Below are 14,821 nucleotides of genomic sequence, written 5' to 3'. Positions count from 1 at the left end.
TTTAAAGTGAGCGGTGGAAGTTAATATATTATTTAGGAAATTTACTATGAAGATTAATTACAACCACTAATCCACAATGCTAGAATACGACATATATATATATAACAATGATTAATACATTATGTTACATACTGTACATGCTTATAGTGTGCACTGGAATGATCACTTACTTCTCTTTCTAATTTCCTCAATGTCTTCCTTTTTATCTCCATATCTCGGTCCAAGCCCTGCAGGGTTTTTTGTGGTTTTAAACGTCGACTCTTTTTAAATAAATCACTTTTTTCATTGATATTTGCACCTCTGCAAACTATATTTGTTTTTTAAGTGTGTGCTGTAATTCTTTAAAACACATTAATTAGTACAGCAGGAATTGTGCATGGATTGCCCCATTACTACCATTATTTATATAGATAGAAAGAAAGAAAGCTGGATGTAGCCTATGTCAATGGGAATACTTATTTAGTCCATAATGGATAAGAAGTCAGTGATGTGGTGCTCACAGAAAACATCATTTTTAACAGAACCCAGATACTGTACAGTCTGAAAGCAGCCTGGCATCGTAGTGAGTGTAGGACATCCACACCATGCAGAGTTAAGAACTGATATGTGTTTTACAGAATTCACAAACTGTCAGATGTCTGTACAGCACACACTGAACGATACATACTGAGGGGATTAGAAAGAGAAGGAAGTGATCATTTCAATGTACACTGTCAGTATACACAGTAACAAGATGTATTAATCATTGCTGTGTTTCTCTCCCAGCAGACCAGTGATCCAAGAAAAATAAAAGTTCAAAGCATGGTGGTGTCCTCTCCCTGTTGTTTCATGAATATAAAGTACACTATAAAGTTACTGGTCCAGTGAACTTTAGCAGCCATTTCTAATCAATAATATATTCATCAAACCTCTAACAATAAAATGAACAGCAGTCTTCATAAATACAATATAACAATATAATAATGATTATCACATGAATGATTATAAAAATAAAAATGAATGATGATCACAATGTTAAAATAAAGTTCTTAACTGAATGATGGTATGTTTTCAGTTTGTACTTATTTGTATTAGCCTGCATTAAAAAATTGTATTTTAATGCAGGCTAATAAAAATAAGGCAAAATACATGCATAAGGTCATGGACTAACTGTAAAACACACACTGGTTTCTGATCGGAGTGACTGCTGACTGAACAGATAAGACACCAGGATAAATTAAGCCTGGCTGTTAGCCTGGTCTGGAGCAGGCTAGCTGCACAGAATCAATCTCCATGGTAACTAATGTGCCACTCAGTCGTGAAACCGAGTCAAGGCTAAACTGAGCCAGGATAACTGGAAAACCCCGGCTTAATCCGTTTAATTGGTTATGTGAAACAGGCCTATGGTTGTCATGGTAACAGAAACCACAGTAACATGATATGTAGTCTGTCAACAACTTCTTATCAAGTTAAAGATCAGTTTCACAGAAATGCAGGTCAGAGAAGTTAAAGATGCTTAGGAAATTCAGAGCTTTAATATAGCATCAAACAACTATTGTCTATGTAAAGATATAGAGGAGTAATGTCGCTCTGTCAGAAGTGTTGCCATTGTTTACACTGTTAGCACCGTTAGCAGCGAGCCGCCCGGGGCAGCTGTCGCCATGTTGGCGGCTGCGCGGAGGAAATAGAAACGCTCCCAATATCACATTTAGCACCTTTAAACTCCAGTTCACACAATGTCATTATCACCTTTAAAGCTGAAGTAGGCAGATTGGAGCAAATGTGATTAAAAAAAGTTATTTTTATAAAACGGAAAAAATTCATGTTCCTCTTTGTCCTCCGGTGTCCTCCAGTGCTCCTAACGGCATCTGCAAGATTTCACAGACCGGAGGAATAGAAACAGTAAGAGCTGATCTGAGGTCTGCTGTCCAGCTGCTATCTATAAGAGCCGGCTGTCAATCACTCGCGAACTACGACCAAACGGTCAAACTAGGCCGCGCTGATCAAATATGAATCAATATTATGTTACGTTAATGTCTATTTCTCTTCTCAGATGTTTTCAGAATCATCTTGTAGTGCACGGTTTAGCTGTAAAATGAGAAAGTTTGAGCCATTGTGAAATATGGCGAAGGAACGCCAAGTACCGGTCACATGACCGGAACACAGCCAATTGGAATGCTCTCTCAATGAAATGACCTGTGATTGGTCAAAGTCTCCCGTCACAGGCTAGATTTTCTAAAGCCTGAAAACAGAGCCATGAGGAGGTGCAGAAGTCTAGTTTTCTCTCAGAACACTTGAATTACAATATGCTGAAAGGTTATTATGGAATTTTTGCCCAATGATTCCAAAAATATACTGCCTACTGCCACTTTAATGGACTGATTTAACAAAAGCAAAGACAGTGATAAAAAGACTACAAAAAACCATAAAGAACTTTAAAACTACAACAGTGACTCCCAAAAGGCAATAAAGAAACAAAAAATTACCACGAAGAGGTGCAAAACCACTACAAAGAGACATAAAACCACCACAACGAGACATAAAACCACCATAGAGAGACATTAAAAGCGCCACAACGAGATGTAAAGCCACGGCAAAGACATGTAAAACCACCAGAAAGAGACGTCAAACCACCACAGACACATACAACCACCACAAACACACTAAAAAACAACATAAAGACACAAAAAAACACCAAAAAGAGACGTAAAACCACAACAAAGACATGTGAAACCACCACAGACACTAAAATCACCACAAAGAGCCGTAAAACCACCAAAAACTGAAATAAACCACCGCAAGGAGACGTAAAACCTTCACAAAGACACTAAAAACCACCTCAAAGAGACATTACACCACCACAGGGACACGTAAAACCACCACAAAGACCCGAAAAACCACCAAACGTAAAACCACCACAAAGACACTTTAAAATACAACAAAGACACGTAAAACCACCACAAAGACACATAAAACCACCACAGAGACATGTAAAACCACCAGAAAGAAAAGGTAGAACCACCAGATGTAAAACCAACACAAAGAAAAATAAAACCACCACAAAGACACATTAAACCAACACAATGAGACATAAAATCGTTACAAAGTCAGGTAAAATCACCAGAAAGACACATAAAACCACCACAAAGACACGTAAAACTACCACAATGAGACATAAAACCATTACATAGACAGGTAAAACCACCACAAAGACCTTAAAACCACAATAGAGAAAAGTAAAACCACCAGAAAGACCAGTAAAACCACCAGACGTAAAACCATCACAAACACATGTAAAACCACCACCAAGAGATTTAAGACCACTATAAAATCACATTAAACCACCACAATGAGACATAAAACCATTACAAACACAGGTAAAACCACCAGAAAGAGACATATAACCACCACAACAAGACGCAAAACCATGACCAAGACACATACAACAACCACAAAGACACTAAAAACCACCACAAAGAGATGTAAAACCAGAACAAAGAGAAGTAAAAACACAACAAAGACAAGTAAAACCACCACAAAGACAGATAAAACCACCAGAAAAGACACGAAAAACCACCACAAAGACACGTAAAACCACCACAAGGAGACGTAAAACCATCACAAAGACATTAAAAACGACCACAAAGACATTAAAAACCACCACAAAGACATATAAAACCACCACAAAGACATATAAAACCCCCACAAAGACAGTTACAATCACCAAAAAGACACATAAAACCACCACAAAGACACATTAAACCAAACAATGAGACATAAAACCGTTACAAAGACAGGTAAAATCACCAGAAAGACACATAAAACCACCAGAAAGAGACGTAAAACCACCACAAAGACATGTAAAACTACCACAATGAGACATAAAACCATTACATAAACAGGTAAAACCACCACAAAGACACATAAAACCACCATAGAGACAAGTAAAACCACCAGAAAGACCAGTAAAACCACCAGACGTAAAACCATCACAAACACATGTAAAACCACCACCAAGAGATTTAAGACCACTATAAAATCACATTAAACCACCACAATGAGACATAAAACCATTACAAACACAGGTAAAACCACCTGAAAGAGACATATAACCACTATAACAAGACGCAAAACCATGACCAAGACACATACAACAACCACAAAGACACTAAAAACCACCACAAAGAGATGTAAAACTAGAACAAAGAGAAGTAAAAACACAACAAAGACAAGTAAAACCACCACAAAAAGACATAAAACCACCACAAAGACACTAAAAACCACCACAAAGACATAAAACCACCACAAAGACACTAAAAACCACCACAAAGATACATAAAACCATGACAGACACATAAAACCACCACAAAGACACGTAAAACCACCACAAACACACGTAAAACCACCACAAACTGACATAAAACCACCACAAAAACACGTAAAAAACCAACACAAAAATAGGTAAAACCACCACAAACTGACATAAAACCACCACAAAGACACGTAAAACTACCACGAAGATATGTAAAACCACCACAAAGACACATAAAACCTCCACAAAGAGACGTAAAACCACCACAAACACACGTAAAACCACCACAAAGACACATTAAACCACAACAAAGACACATAAAACCCCCACAGATAGATACAATCACCAAAAAGACACATAAAACCACCACAAAGACAGATAAAACCACCAGAAAAGACACGAAAAACCACCACAAAGATACGTAAAACCACCACAAAGAGACGTTAAACCTTCACAAAGATATTAAAAACAATCACAAAGACATTAAAAACCACCACAAGGACAGATACAATCACCAAAAAGATACATAAAACCACCACAAAGACACATTAAACCACCAGAAAAGACACGAAAAACCACCACAAACACACGTAAAACCACCACAAAGAGACGTAAAACCACCACAAAGACACGTAAAACTACCACAATGAGACATAAAACCATTACATAGAAAGGTAAAACCACCACAAAGACACATAAAACCACCATAGAGACAAGTAAAACCACCAGAAAGACCAGTAAAACCACCAGACGTAAAACCATCACAAACACATGTAAAACCACCACCAAGAGATTTAAGACCACTATAAAATCACATTAAACCACCACAATGAGACATAAAACCATTACAAACACAGGTGAAACCAACAGAAAAAGACATATAACCACCACAACAAGACGCAAAACCATGACCAAGACACATACAACAACCACAAAGACACTAAAAACCACCACAAAGAGATGTAAAACCAGAACAAAGAGAAGTAAAAACACAACAAAGACAAGTAAAACCACCACAAAGACAGATAAAACCACCAGAAAAGACACGAAAAACCACCACAAAGACACGTAAAACCACCACAAGGAGACGTAAAACCATTACAAACACAGGTGAAACCAACAGAAAAAGACATGTAACCACCACAACAAGACGCAAAACCATGACCAAGACACATACAACAACCACAAAGACACTAAAAAACACCACAAGGAGATGTAAAACCAGAACAAAGAGAAGTAAAAACACAACAAAGACAAGTAAAACCACCACAAAAAGACATAAAACCACCAAAAAGACACTAAAAACCACCACAAAAAGATATAAATCCACCACAAAGACACTAAAAACCACCACAAAGATACATAAAACCATGACAGACGCATAAAACCACCACAAAGACACGTAAAACCACCACAAACACACGTAAAACCACCACAAAGACACATTAAACCACAACAAAGGCACATAAAACCCCTGTAAAAGACAGATACAATCACCAAAAAGACACATAAAACCACCACAAAGACAGATAAAACCACCAGAAAAGACACGAAAAACCACCACAAAGACACGTAAAACCACCATAAGGAGACGTAAAACCACCACAAAGACATTAAAAACGACCACAAAGACATTAAAAACCACCACAGACATAAAACCACCACAAAGATATATAAAACCCCCACAAAGACAGATACAATCACCAAAAAGACACATAAAACCACCACAAAGACAGATAAAGACACCAGAAAAGACACGAAAAACCACCACAAACACACGTAAAACCACCACAAAGAGACGTAAAACCACCACAAAGACATATAAAACCACCACAAAGACACATAAAACCCCCACAAAGACAGATATAATCACCAAAAAGACACATAAAACCACCACAAAGAGAGATAAAACCACCAGAAAAGAAACGAAAAACCACCACAAAGAGACGTAAAACCACCTCAGAGAGACGTAAACCCACCACAAAGAGACGTAAAACCACCACAAAGAGACGTAAAACCACCACAGAGAGACGTAAAACCACCACAAAGAGACGTAAAACAACCACAAAGACATTAAAAACCACCACAAAGACATATAAAACCACCACAAAGATGTAAAACCACCAACAAAAAGACGTAAAACGTTTGATGCTGTTTTGACTGTGAGCTTTGTGGAATACCTCCAGGTGCATTTCTTCATTTACAAATAAAGTATATTTTTTAAGAAGTTTTGTAATGCTGAGCCTTTTTGGTAACGTTACTTATAACCCTCAAAACACTGCGGTTTTATTCTCACTGGAACAAGTTGTCTTTGATTTTTTATGAATTATATAGAAAAATAATCACAACTATTCGTCCAATTTTCACTTGCTCCTGCAATTTTTTTGCCAAAAAAACCCAACTAAAAATATGCAATTTTTTTAGAAAAGCTGCCGTGAAATCAGGGATTTTAGACAGCAACAATCCCAAAAACGTATGAAAACCTGGATGGATTGATTAATAGGCCTTCTCTGCAGCATAAACAGTAACATATAGACTATAGTGAGCTCCAGGGATGACGTATTTCTGTAGTCCAACAGGAAGTTAGCATCACTCTGGTTCCCTCCACTAACAGCCAATGGGATTGTTCCATTGAGTTTTGGATTATTGCAGAAACTCAGCTCTGAGGCAAACAAACGTTTATGATACGTACATGTTTTGTTCAGCAAGATAATCTCCACTAATGAACTCCACTTTGTGATTTTTGAAGTGTAAACGCAATCCCCAGAAGTAAAAAGCTAAAGTTAGGCTGTAAACGAACTACACCACGGTCACATGAGCACCTGTATAAACACAACAATACTGTAAAGGAGGACGAGTCGGCGTGATGACGTTTAGTCGTCTCATTTGGCCACTTGTTAGCAACCATCTTTTAAGACACATCAAGGCTTCAAAATTCATGAGCAGGATATTTAATGATGTATTTTATGTCGTAGAACAAAACGTTAAAATCTCTTCAGCTTGTGACGGGAGACTTTGACCAATCACAGGTCATTTCATTGAGAGAGTGTTTCTATTGGCTGTGCTCCGTCACAGACTTTCTCATTTTACAGCTAAACCGTGCACTACAAGATGATTCTGAAAACATCTGAGGAGAGAAATAGACATTAACGTAACATAATATTGATTCATATTTGATTAGCGTTGCCTAGTTTGACCGTTTGGTCGGAGTTTGAGAGTGATTGACAGCCAGCTCTCATAGACGGCAGCTGGACAGCAGACCTCAGGTCAGCTCTTACTGCTTGTTTTCCTCCAGTATGTGAAATCTTGCAGATGCCGCTAGGAGCACCGGAGGACACCGGAGGACACAGAGGCACATGATTTTTTACAGGACACCTGTCTCATGTACTACTGTCACGATATAGCGACCGTTTTGTAAAAATAACTTTTTTAATCATATTTGCTCCAATCTGCCTACTTCAGCTTTAAACTGGTAAAATGGCTCCAGAGTGAGTTCACTGAGGTGTTTTTGAGCTGCTAGAAAATTCTGTTCAAAACAACCTGAGAGTGTTTGTTCTGTCCACGGCTGTGATCCAATCATGCTGCTTCATCATTTTCTCTTCAGGACTCCGGGCTGAAGGAGAACACAGCTCAACAAGTAAATAGAGAAAGAAAAGACATATAAAGAATCATTAAAGCAAAATCAATCAAGTTTTAGTTTGATCTTAATTAAATTCACTTCTTTTACTGATGACTCTCTTGTTTCTGTTCAGAGTCTGATGATGTCAGGTTGGTGGGAGGAGACAGTCACTGTGCAGGAACACTGGAGCTGAAACATCAGGGAGACTGGAGACCAGTGAATAGCTTTCTCACTGACTGGACCCTGAAGGAAGCAACTATTTTTTGTAGAGAACTAGACTGTGGCTCTGCTGTTTCTGTAGAACGGACAATGGAGTCCTCACACATATCTGTGTGGATGATCAGGCCTGACTGTGTTCAGTCTGTATCTACTCTGAGGGAGTGCACACTTTCACATCAATCTAACATCATCCAGGATCTCACCTGCTCAGGTAAGCCTTACAGTGACATCATCTATGACATCATCTATGACAGTAATGTACCCAGGTTGACACACACATGCACCAGCTAGAATGGCAGCAGACTGACTCCAGCAGCCATGACGGAGTCTGATGAGCTGCTGCCTCCGTAAATCATACAGATATATATCTGTATATATGAAACATACATGTCTGCTGCTTCAGGAGTCCCCATGGTCTGACCAGCAACCAGCCTGAAAGTACTCCTTCTTCAGCTTCACAGCTTTCTTAGCCACTGGTTTCCACCAGCAGCTTCTTTAGCTGCCACCATAACAGGCACCAGTGACCTACTGGCCACAACTTTGAGCAGCTCAGCTCAGCCGGGGGCTCGTCAGTATCTCCACACCCACGTGGCCTCCTTCACCCTGGGAAACTCCTTAAAAAGACAGAGTCCAGACCCTATCCCTTTTAGATTTTAGGGATCGTTTTCTGATCAGATCTTTATTCTGGGTTACACATCTTCTCAGAAAAATAAGAAAGAATGAAAACTTTGTAACTTCTCTGTGTGGAGAGTAAAGATTGTGGAGTAGCTGAGCAGAAGGAACAGAAGAGAGAAATCTGCAGATGATGATGTTGTGTTATTGTTTGATAAAGACATGATGTCATTATAAATGACAATGACATTAAAAAGATGTGTTCTGTTGTTAATGATGAATTCATGTTGGAACTGTTCTGAGTCCAGTTTGAATCACTGAATTGTTGTTTCATGACATCTTTTTATTTATTGTCTGGTGTCTTTTATCTTTCTCTATTTTATCTTCTATCATCTCTCCAGACTCTGTCAGGCTGGTGAATGGGACTAGTCTGTGCTCAGGCAGACTGGAGGTGAAGTTGAACCAGTTTAACCAGTCTTGGTCCTCAGTGTGTGAAGCTGACTTTGACCAGCAGGATGCAGAGGTGGTCTGTAGGGAGCTTGGCTGTGGGGCTCCTTCAGTCCTCCAGGGGGCGCTCTATGGAGACGTGGAGGCTTCAATGTGGACCAAAGAGTTCCAATGTGGAGGAACTGAGTCTGCTCTCCTGGACTGTAGAAGCTCAGGCTCAGATAGAAACACCTGCTCACCTGGCAAAGCTGTTGGACTCACCTGCTCAGGTAGAAGAGGAGCTGCAGCTCTGATCTGGTTCATTTCTGTTCTAATGAAACTCACTTTATTCTTTTACTGATGACTCTCTTGTTTCTGTTCAGAGCCTGATGATGTCAGGTTGGTGGGAGGAGACAGTCGCTGTGCAGGAACACTGGAGCTGAAACATCAGGGAGACTGGAGACCAGGCGACGTCTCTCACTGGAGCCTGAAGGTAGCAACTATTTTTTGTACAGAACTGGACTGTGGCTCTGCTGTTTCTGTAGGATGGAGAATGGAGTCCTCATCCAGATCTGTGTGGAGGATCAGCTCTGACTGTGTTCAGTCTGGATCTGCTCTGAGGGAGTGTGCAACATCGGATTACTCTCCCCTCATCCTGAATCTCACCTGCTCAGGTAAGCCTTTCAGTGACATCATGTCATCTGACACCTGTCTGTCTGTCTCTGTGTTTGTCAGACTGGTGAAATCAAACCCTTTTTTAGAGGCCATTTAGTTGAAGGGAGGGTGAACGTGACGTTTCATCATCTCAATCATCTCTCTGTGTTTACAGACCTGCTGCTTCAGCCCAACATCTCTGGGTCCTCCTCCGTGGACGGGGTCTCCGAGGCCCAGCAGCAGGGGTTTCACGTGCTCAGGGACTTCACCTTCACCATCAGCTGCTCCATCCAGCCACAGTACCCAGGAGGCTCCTTCCAGCTCAACTTCAACTCCTCCACCTCAGCACTCAACTACACCGAGCCAGCTGTCAATCACTCCGCCCACTTCCTGTTTCCTGCTGCAGAGCCCGCCCACCAAGGAAGCTACAGCTGTGTTTATCACGTCTATGTTTTTTCTCATAACTTCTCGTCTGAGAGCCGTCTGATCTCTCTCACTGTCGCAGGTAAGCTGACTGTTTACATGCAGGTTTGGAAAATGTGATTGTTCCGAATGGAGTGAAAATGATCAGCTGACAACAGGGTCCATGGTGTTGTTTCTGGAATGACACTGTGACTACTGTCATTGTGTTACACATGTCATATAGTAACTAAAGTCATACAAAGGACATAATGTATGTTTGGTTACCAGGATAACTCTGGTTCTCTGAGAACTGAGTGAGGAATTTCACTATGAGCAGGTCCATAAAGCTGTCCTTGTTTATCGTCACAGCCATTAAGGCCCAGACACACCAACCCAACATCAGAGAACTATTGGCGATGAAGGCCACCAGTTGCGTCTTCTCATGTCACCTTTCACTTGGCCAAAACATTGCACTCAAACAAAGCAGCGTTTGACGACCATTTTCACACCACTCTCACTCACCACTTAGCTTCATTCCAGATGTTCATGTCGCTGTAAAAAAATCTGTGTGTTGGAATGATCAGATGAGATGAAGATGAAAAATGAGAAGAGCCTTCTGTGTGTGTCCTCTTGATTTTACTCATTGGCTTGCTTTCCTCACTTCCGTTTCTCTTCTCGTGCACTAATTTGTTTAAGCTGAACAGCCAATCAGAGGGATTTCTCTCACCAATGGGTTCCGTCGAAAAACCTCTGAAACGGGCAGACTAGAGCCGACGGTGCGGGATACACCAAAAAACCTAGGCCGACAGACGCTCACCGACGACCCCAAACCATCAGCTTGGTGTATCAGGACCTTTAAACCTCTCCCACACTTTTACCATGTCAAAAATCAATGCATCAGTCTGTCCACTCGCTGCTGTTTTCAAAGCGCTGTGTCAGTGCTTCATTATCAAATCCATTCCACTTGCTTATTGAGAGAATGACCACTTCAATAAAATTCCTTACCATGGCTGTCCAAAATCATAAAGTGACGTCATATCCGTTCTGTATCCGTCAACCAAAGCAAACCGCAGTGAGACGAAACGGAAAAGTAGAGAGTGGTGGAGGGTCAGTGTGGATACGACCTGCACCCTCACAGGGCTCCAGAGTGACACCAAAAATCTGACGAAGTGCGACTAAATATTTTCATTGGTCGCACCGGTGCACCTGAAAGGTCTGTCTCTGTGTGTTTATGTCGCTCTTCCTCCAGCGACATCACAACCATAAAACATACCGGTAATTCAAAATGAAGAGAACTATTGATTGCTTTTATGTCAAGAAAAATGCTGCAGTGCCAGTTACACCTGAACGGCCTAGCACATACCCGAGGTCGGTGGCGGCAGGGGCAACCGCTCCATCACCTGTCTCCCCGGTCCCCAGTACGATGCCTAATCCTGAACAGAGTGCCGGATTCATTTCACAAGTGGGGAGAGCAAAAAGTGTGAGTGCGTGTGTTTGAGACACTACTGTACATTTAATAACACAACACAACTTTACCGCTAATTTCTTCTCTACTCCATGGACATGGACTATTGATTAAATATTTAATTTAAATTCAGTCCAAAAGCCCCCAAAAACCCACAAACATTATTTTTGAAAAAGAATTGACTAGTTCTCAGTGATTATGGAATAGTATTTTTGCTAGGAATGCACATCCCTAGTTTTTGTGAGCTCTGTTGTCGGGGGCATTAGCTCCTGGTAGGGTCTCCCTAGGTAAAGTGGTCCCAGGGGAGGGGCCAGACCAAGAGCGATTCACAGAACTTTATGAATCGGAGCCAACGGACTTGCGGAACCCGCCCGGAATAGGGAGACCATCTTGGTTTTTGGCCGTCGCATTTGGTTTTTGGTTGTCGCCAAGTTGGCCTTTGGTCGTCGCCATCTTGGTTTTTGGCCGTCGCCATCTTGTTTTTAGTTTTTTTGTTTTTGGCCGTCGCCGTCTTGAATGTTGGCCATCCCCACTTTGAATTTTGGTCGTAGCCGTCTTGGTTTTTGGTCATAGCCATCTTGGTTTTTGGACGTCGCCATCTTGTTTTTTTGCAACCAGAAGTGACACGAGAGGGTGGAGCTAAGTACAACCAAACTCTAAATGAGACATTTTTAGTTGACCAAAATGTTACAATTTACTTTGATAAACTGGAAACACACTACGAAAGGGTTAAAGTTGTAAGACAACTCCCAGACCGGACAACGCCGTGGTATCGACCTGTCAATCAAAAGGTAGTCAGCCTTAAAGGATCCCCTGCTTTATGGTCTATTTGACTCTAAATGGGACCATAATTTACTTAATGATCAGGAAATAGATGACGTCTTTACAGAGTAGACACAATGAAGATATTACATCAGGTGCAAACATTTAATATGAGGTAAATATGAAATGTAATAAGTTTAGGAGATAAGTCTCCATGTTGAAGTGATTTTAGATTTCAGGTCACTACAGTTTGTGTTTAATGGGAGCTGTTGGATTCATGAAGTCATGTGATGTGATGTTATGACTCTCTATGTGTTTGATCAGATCTAAGGCCTCTTATCATCAGAGCGATCGTCCTGCCGCTGATTCTGCTGTTGGCGAACATTGGCTTTTACTTCTACTATAAGGTACTGACACACATCTGTTGTTTAGACCACTGACTGACATGAAGCACTCAGTCTGTGTTTATTGAAGTGAAGAGAGGAGTGATGCAGGAAGTCACATCTGTGTGCTGTCATGTGTCTCCAGACCACCAGGGGGCAGAGGCTGGGTAGACGGGAGAAGGCTGAGCCGGAGTATTATAACCTGGGTGTTCCTGCAGCTGAAGGAGGGCCGACTGAAGAGGAAGGAGCTCAGGGAGCAGAGTAGTACCTCCAAGGAGCTCATCTCACATCCAGATGGATTTATAACAGACAACCATCCAGCAGTTCATTTTATACGCATGTTCCCTTTAAACAAGCTGTAAATATTATAAAACAGTATATACTATATTTTTACTCGAACTTGATACAGTGTTGGAGGCGGGGCTCCGTTCAGTCCTATGAAAGTTGCTCAGTGGCGCATGATGCCAAAATTGCTCAACCTCCATCTAGAAAAGTACCTGGATCTTCCGTCGATCTTCCGCATCCATTGGGCCCATGAAACAACTCCGCTCAGTCACATGACTCGATCCAACGGACTACTTAAGGAATATACTTAAATTTGTGATAAAAAATGTTGCTTATTTCATGAGAATTTTGCTTAATTTTGTACTTTAAGGAATATACTTAAATTTGTGATCCAGGATTTTGCTTATTTTGTAGGAATTTTGTTAATTTTGTACATTAAGGAATCTTTTAAATTTGTGAACAAGAATTTTTGCTTATTTCATGAGAATTTTGCTTAATTTTTAACTGAAGGTGTATACTTAAATTTGTGATCAAGGACTTTGCTTGTCAATAAGAATTTCGCTTAATTTTGTAAAATTAAGGAATATCCTTAAATTTGTGATAAAAAAATGTTGCTTATTTCATAAGAATTTTGCTTAATATTGTACATTAACTAATATACTTAAATTTGTGATCCAGGATTATGCTTATTTTGTAGGAATTTTGTTAATTTTGTACATTAAGGAATATACTTAAATTTGTGATCAAGAATTTTGCTTAATTTTGTCGTAAAGGAATATAATTAAATTTGTGAACAAGAATTTTGCTTAATTTTGTCGTAAAGGAATATAATTAAATTTGTGAACAAGAATTTTGCTTATTTCACGAGAATTTTGCTTAATTTTAACCATTTAAAGACAATTTGAGAACATTTTTATGACAGAATAAAAAAACAAATAAATAAATAAAACAATAAATAATAAAAATGTGGTTTATTCTACGTGGAGAGGACCTCACTTTAGGAGGTCTGCTCAAAACCATTTAAAGACTATGAGAACATTTTTATTACAGAATAAAAAAACAAAACACATAATTGTATTTTTAACAAAGTACTTTTTGAAGTCGGGTCCAGGCAGATCATTATTGGACGACATCATGTGACCCGTCTTCTTACAACCATTTAACAACCAAAACCAAACCAGAGCGTCATCAGAAGGAGAACGTTACACTAACCTGTGCAGATCTGTGTTCAAATATGCTCCAAATATTCAATTTTCATGTCACCATTGTTGCTGTTGGATCAGGACTCATGTTTGGGAGAGATGAAATGATTAAGATCACTGTAATAAATGTATCACGATCATCTACTATATTCAAATAAATAAAACCGCTTTCAGAAACTATGAAACTCTGTGAATGAGCTGATTTTACGTTGTGTAAATGTTTGGTTTGGTTTCTTTGTATGTGAGCGCTTTGCATTGACCAGAGAAGAAGACATCAAGGCTTTGGTTATGACTTACTATCTTATTATTACCAAAATAGATCTAATAATTACCAGAAAACTGTGTTCATGATGAGATACGGATGTTGTAATTATGAGAAAAGGTTAGGATGGTTATCTCTCTGTGAGGAGACAGAGGAGTGATGGAGCTACCTGATTTAACTAGTTTGAGACACTGGGCGGGAGATATTAATGTGACTGAGTCATGTGGACAGTATTATTA

At 39.9% G+C, this 14,821-nt stretch overlaps 1 protein-coding gene across 1 annotated transcript in view; it reads left to right on the top strand.

The window, feature by feature from the left end:
* The window catches only part of LOC119474418, an 813,351-nt gene extending 800,253 nt beyond the window's left edge, over nucleotides 1-13,098 (top strand). The window contains exons 12-14 of the mRNA XM_037746445.1: nucleotides 9,997-10,326; nucleotides 12,775-12,857; nucleotides 12,979-13,098. Coding sequence (XP_037602373.1) covers nucleotides 9,997-10,326; nucleotides 12,775-12,857; nucleotides 12,979-13,098 — 533 coding nt within the window. The remainder of the gene's footprint in view (nucleotides 1-9,996; nucleotides 10,327-12,774; nucleotides 12,858-12,978) is intronic.
* Nucleotides 13,099-14,821: the final 1,723 nt, after the last annotated feature.

Source organism: Sebastes umbrosus, chromosome 16 (assembly GCF_015220745.1).
Source record: "Sebastes umbrosus isolate fSebUmb1 chromosome 16, fSebUmb1.pri, whole genome shotgun sequence".
Classification (NCBI taxonomy): Eukaryota; Metazoa; Chordata; class Actinopteri; order Perciformes; family Sebastidae; genus Sebastes; species Sebastes umbrosus.
This window is presented reverse-complemented; position numbering and strand designations above follow the sequence as displayed.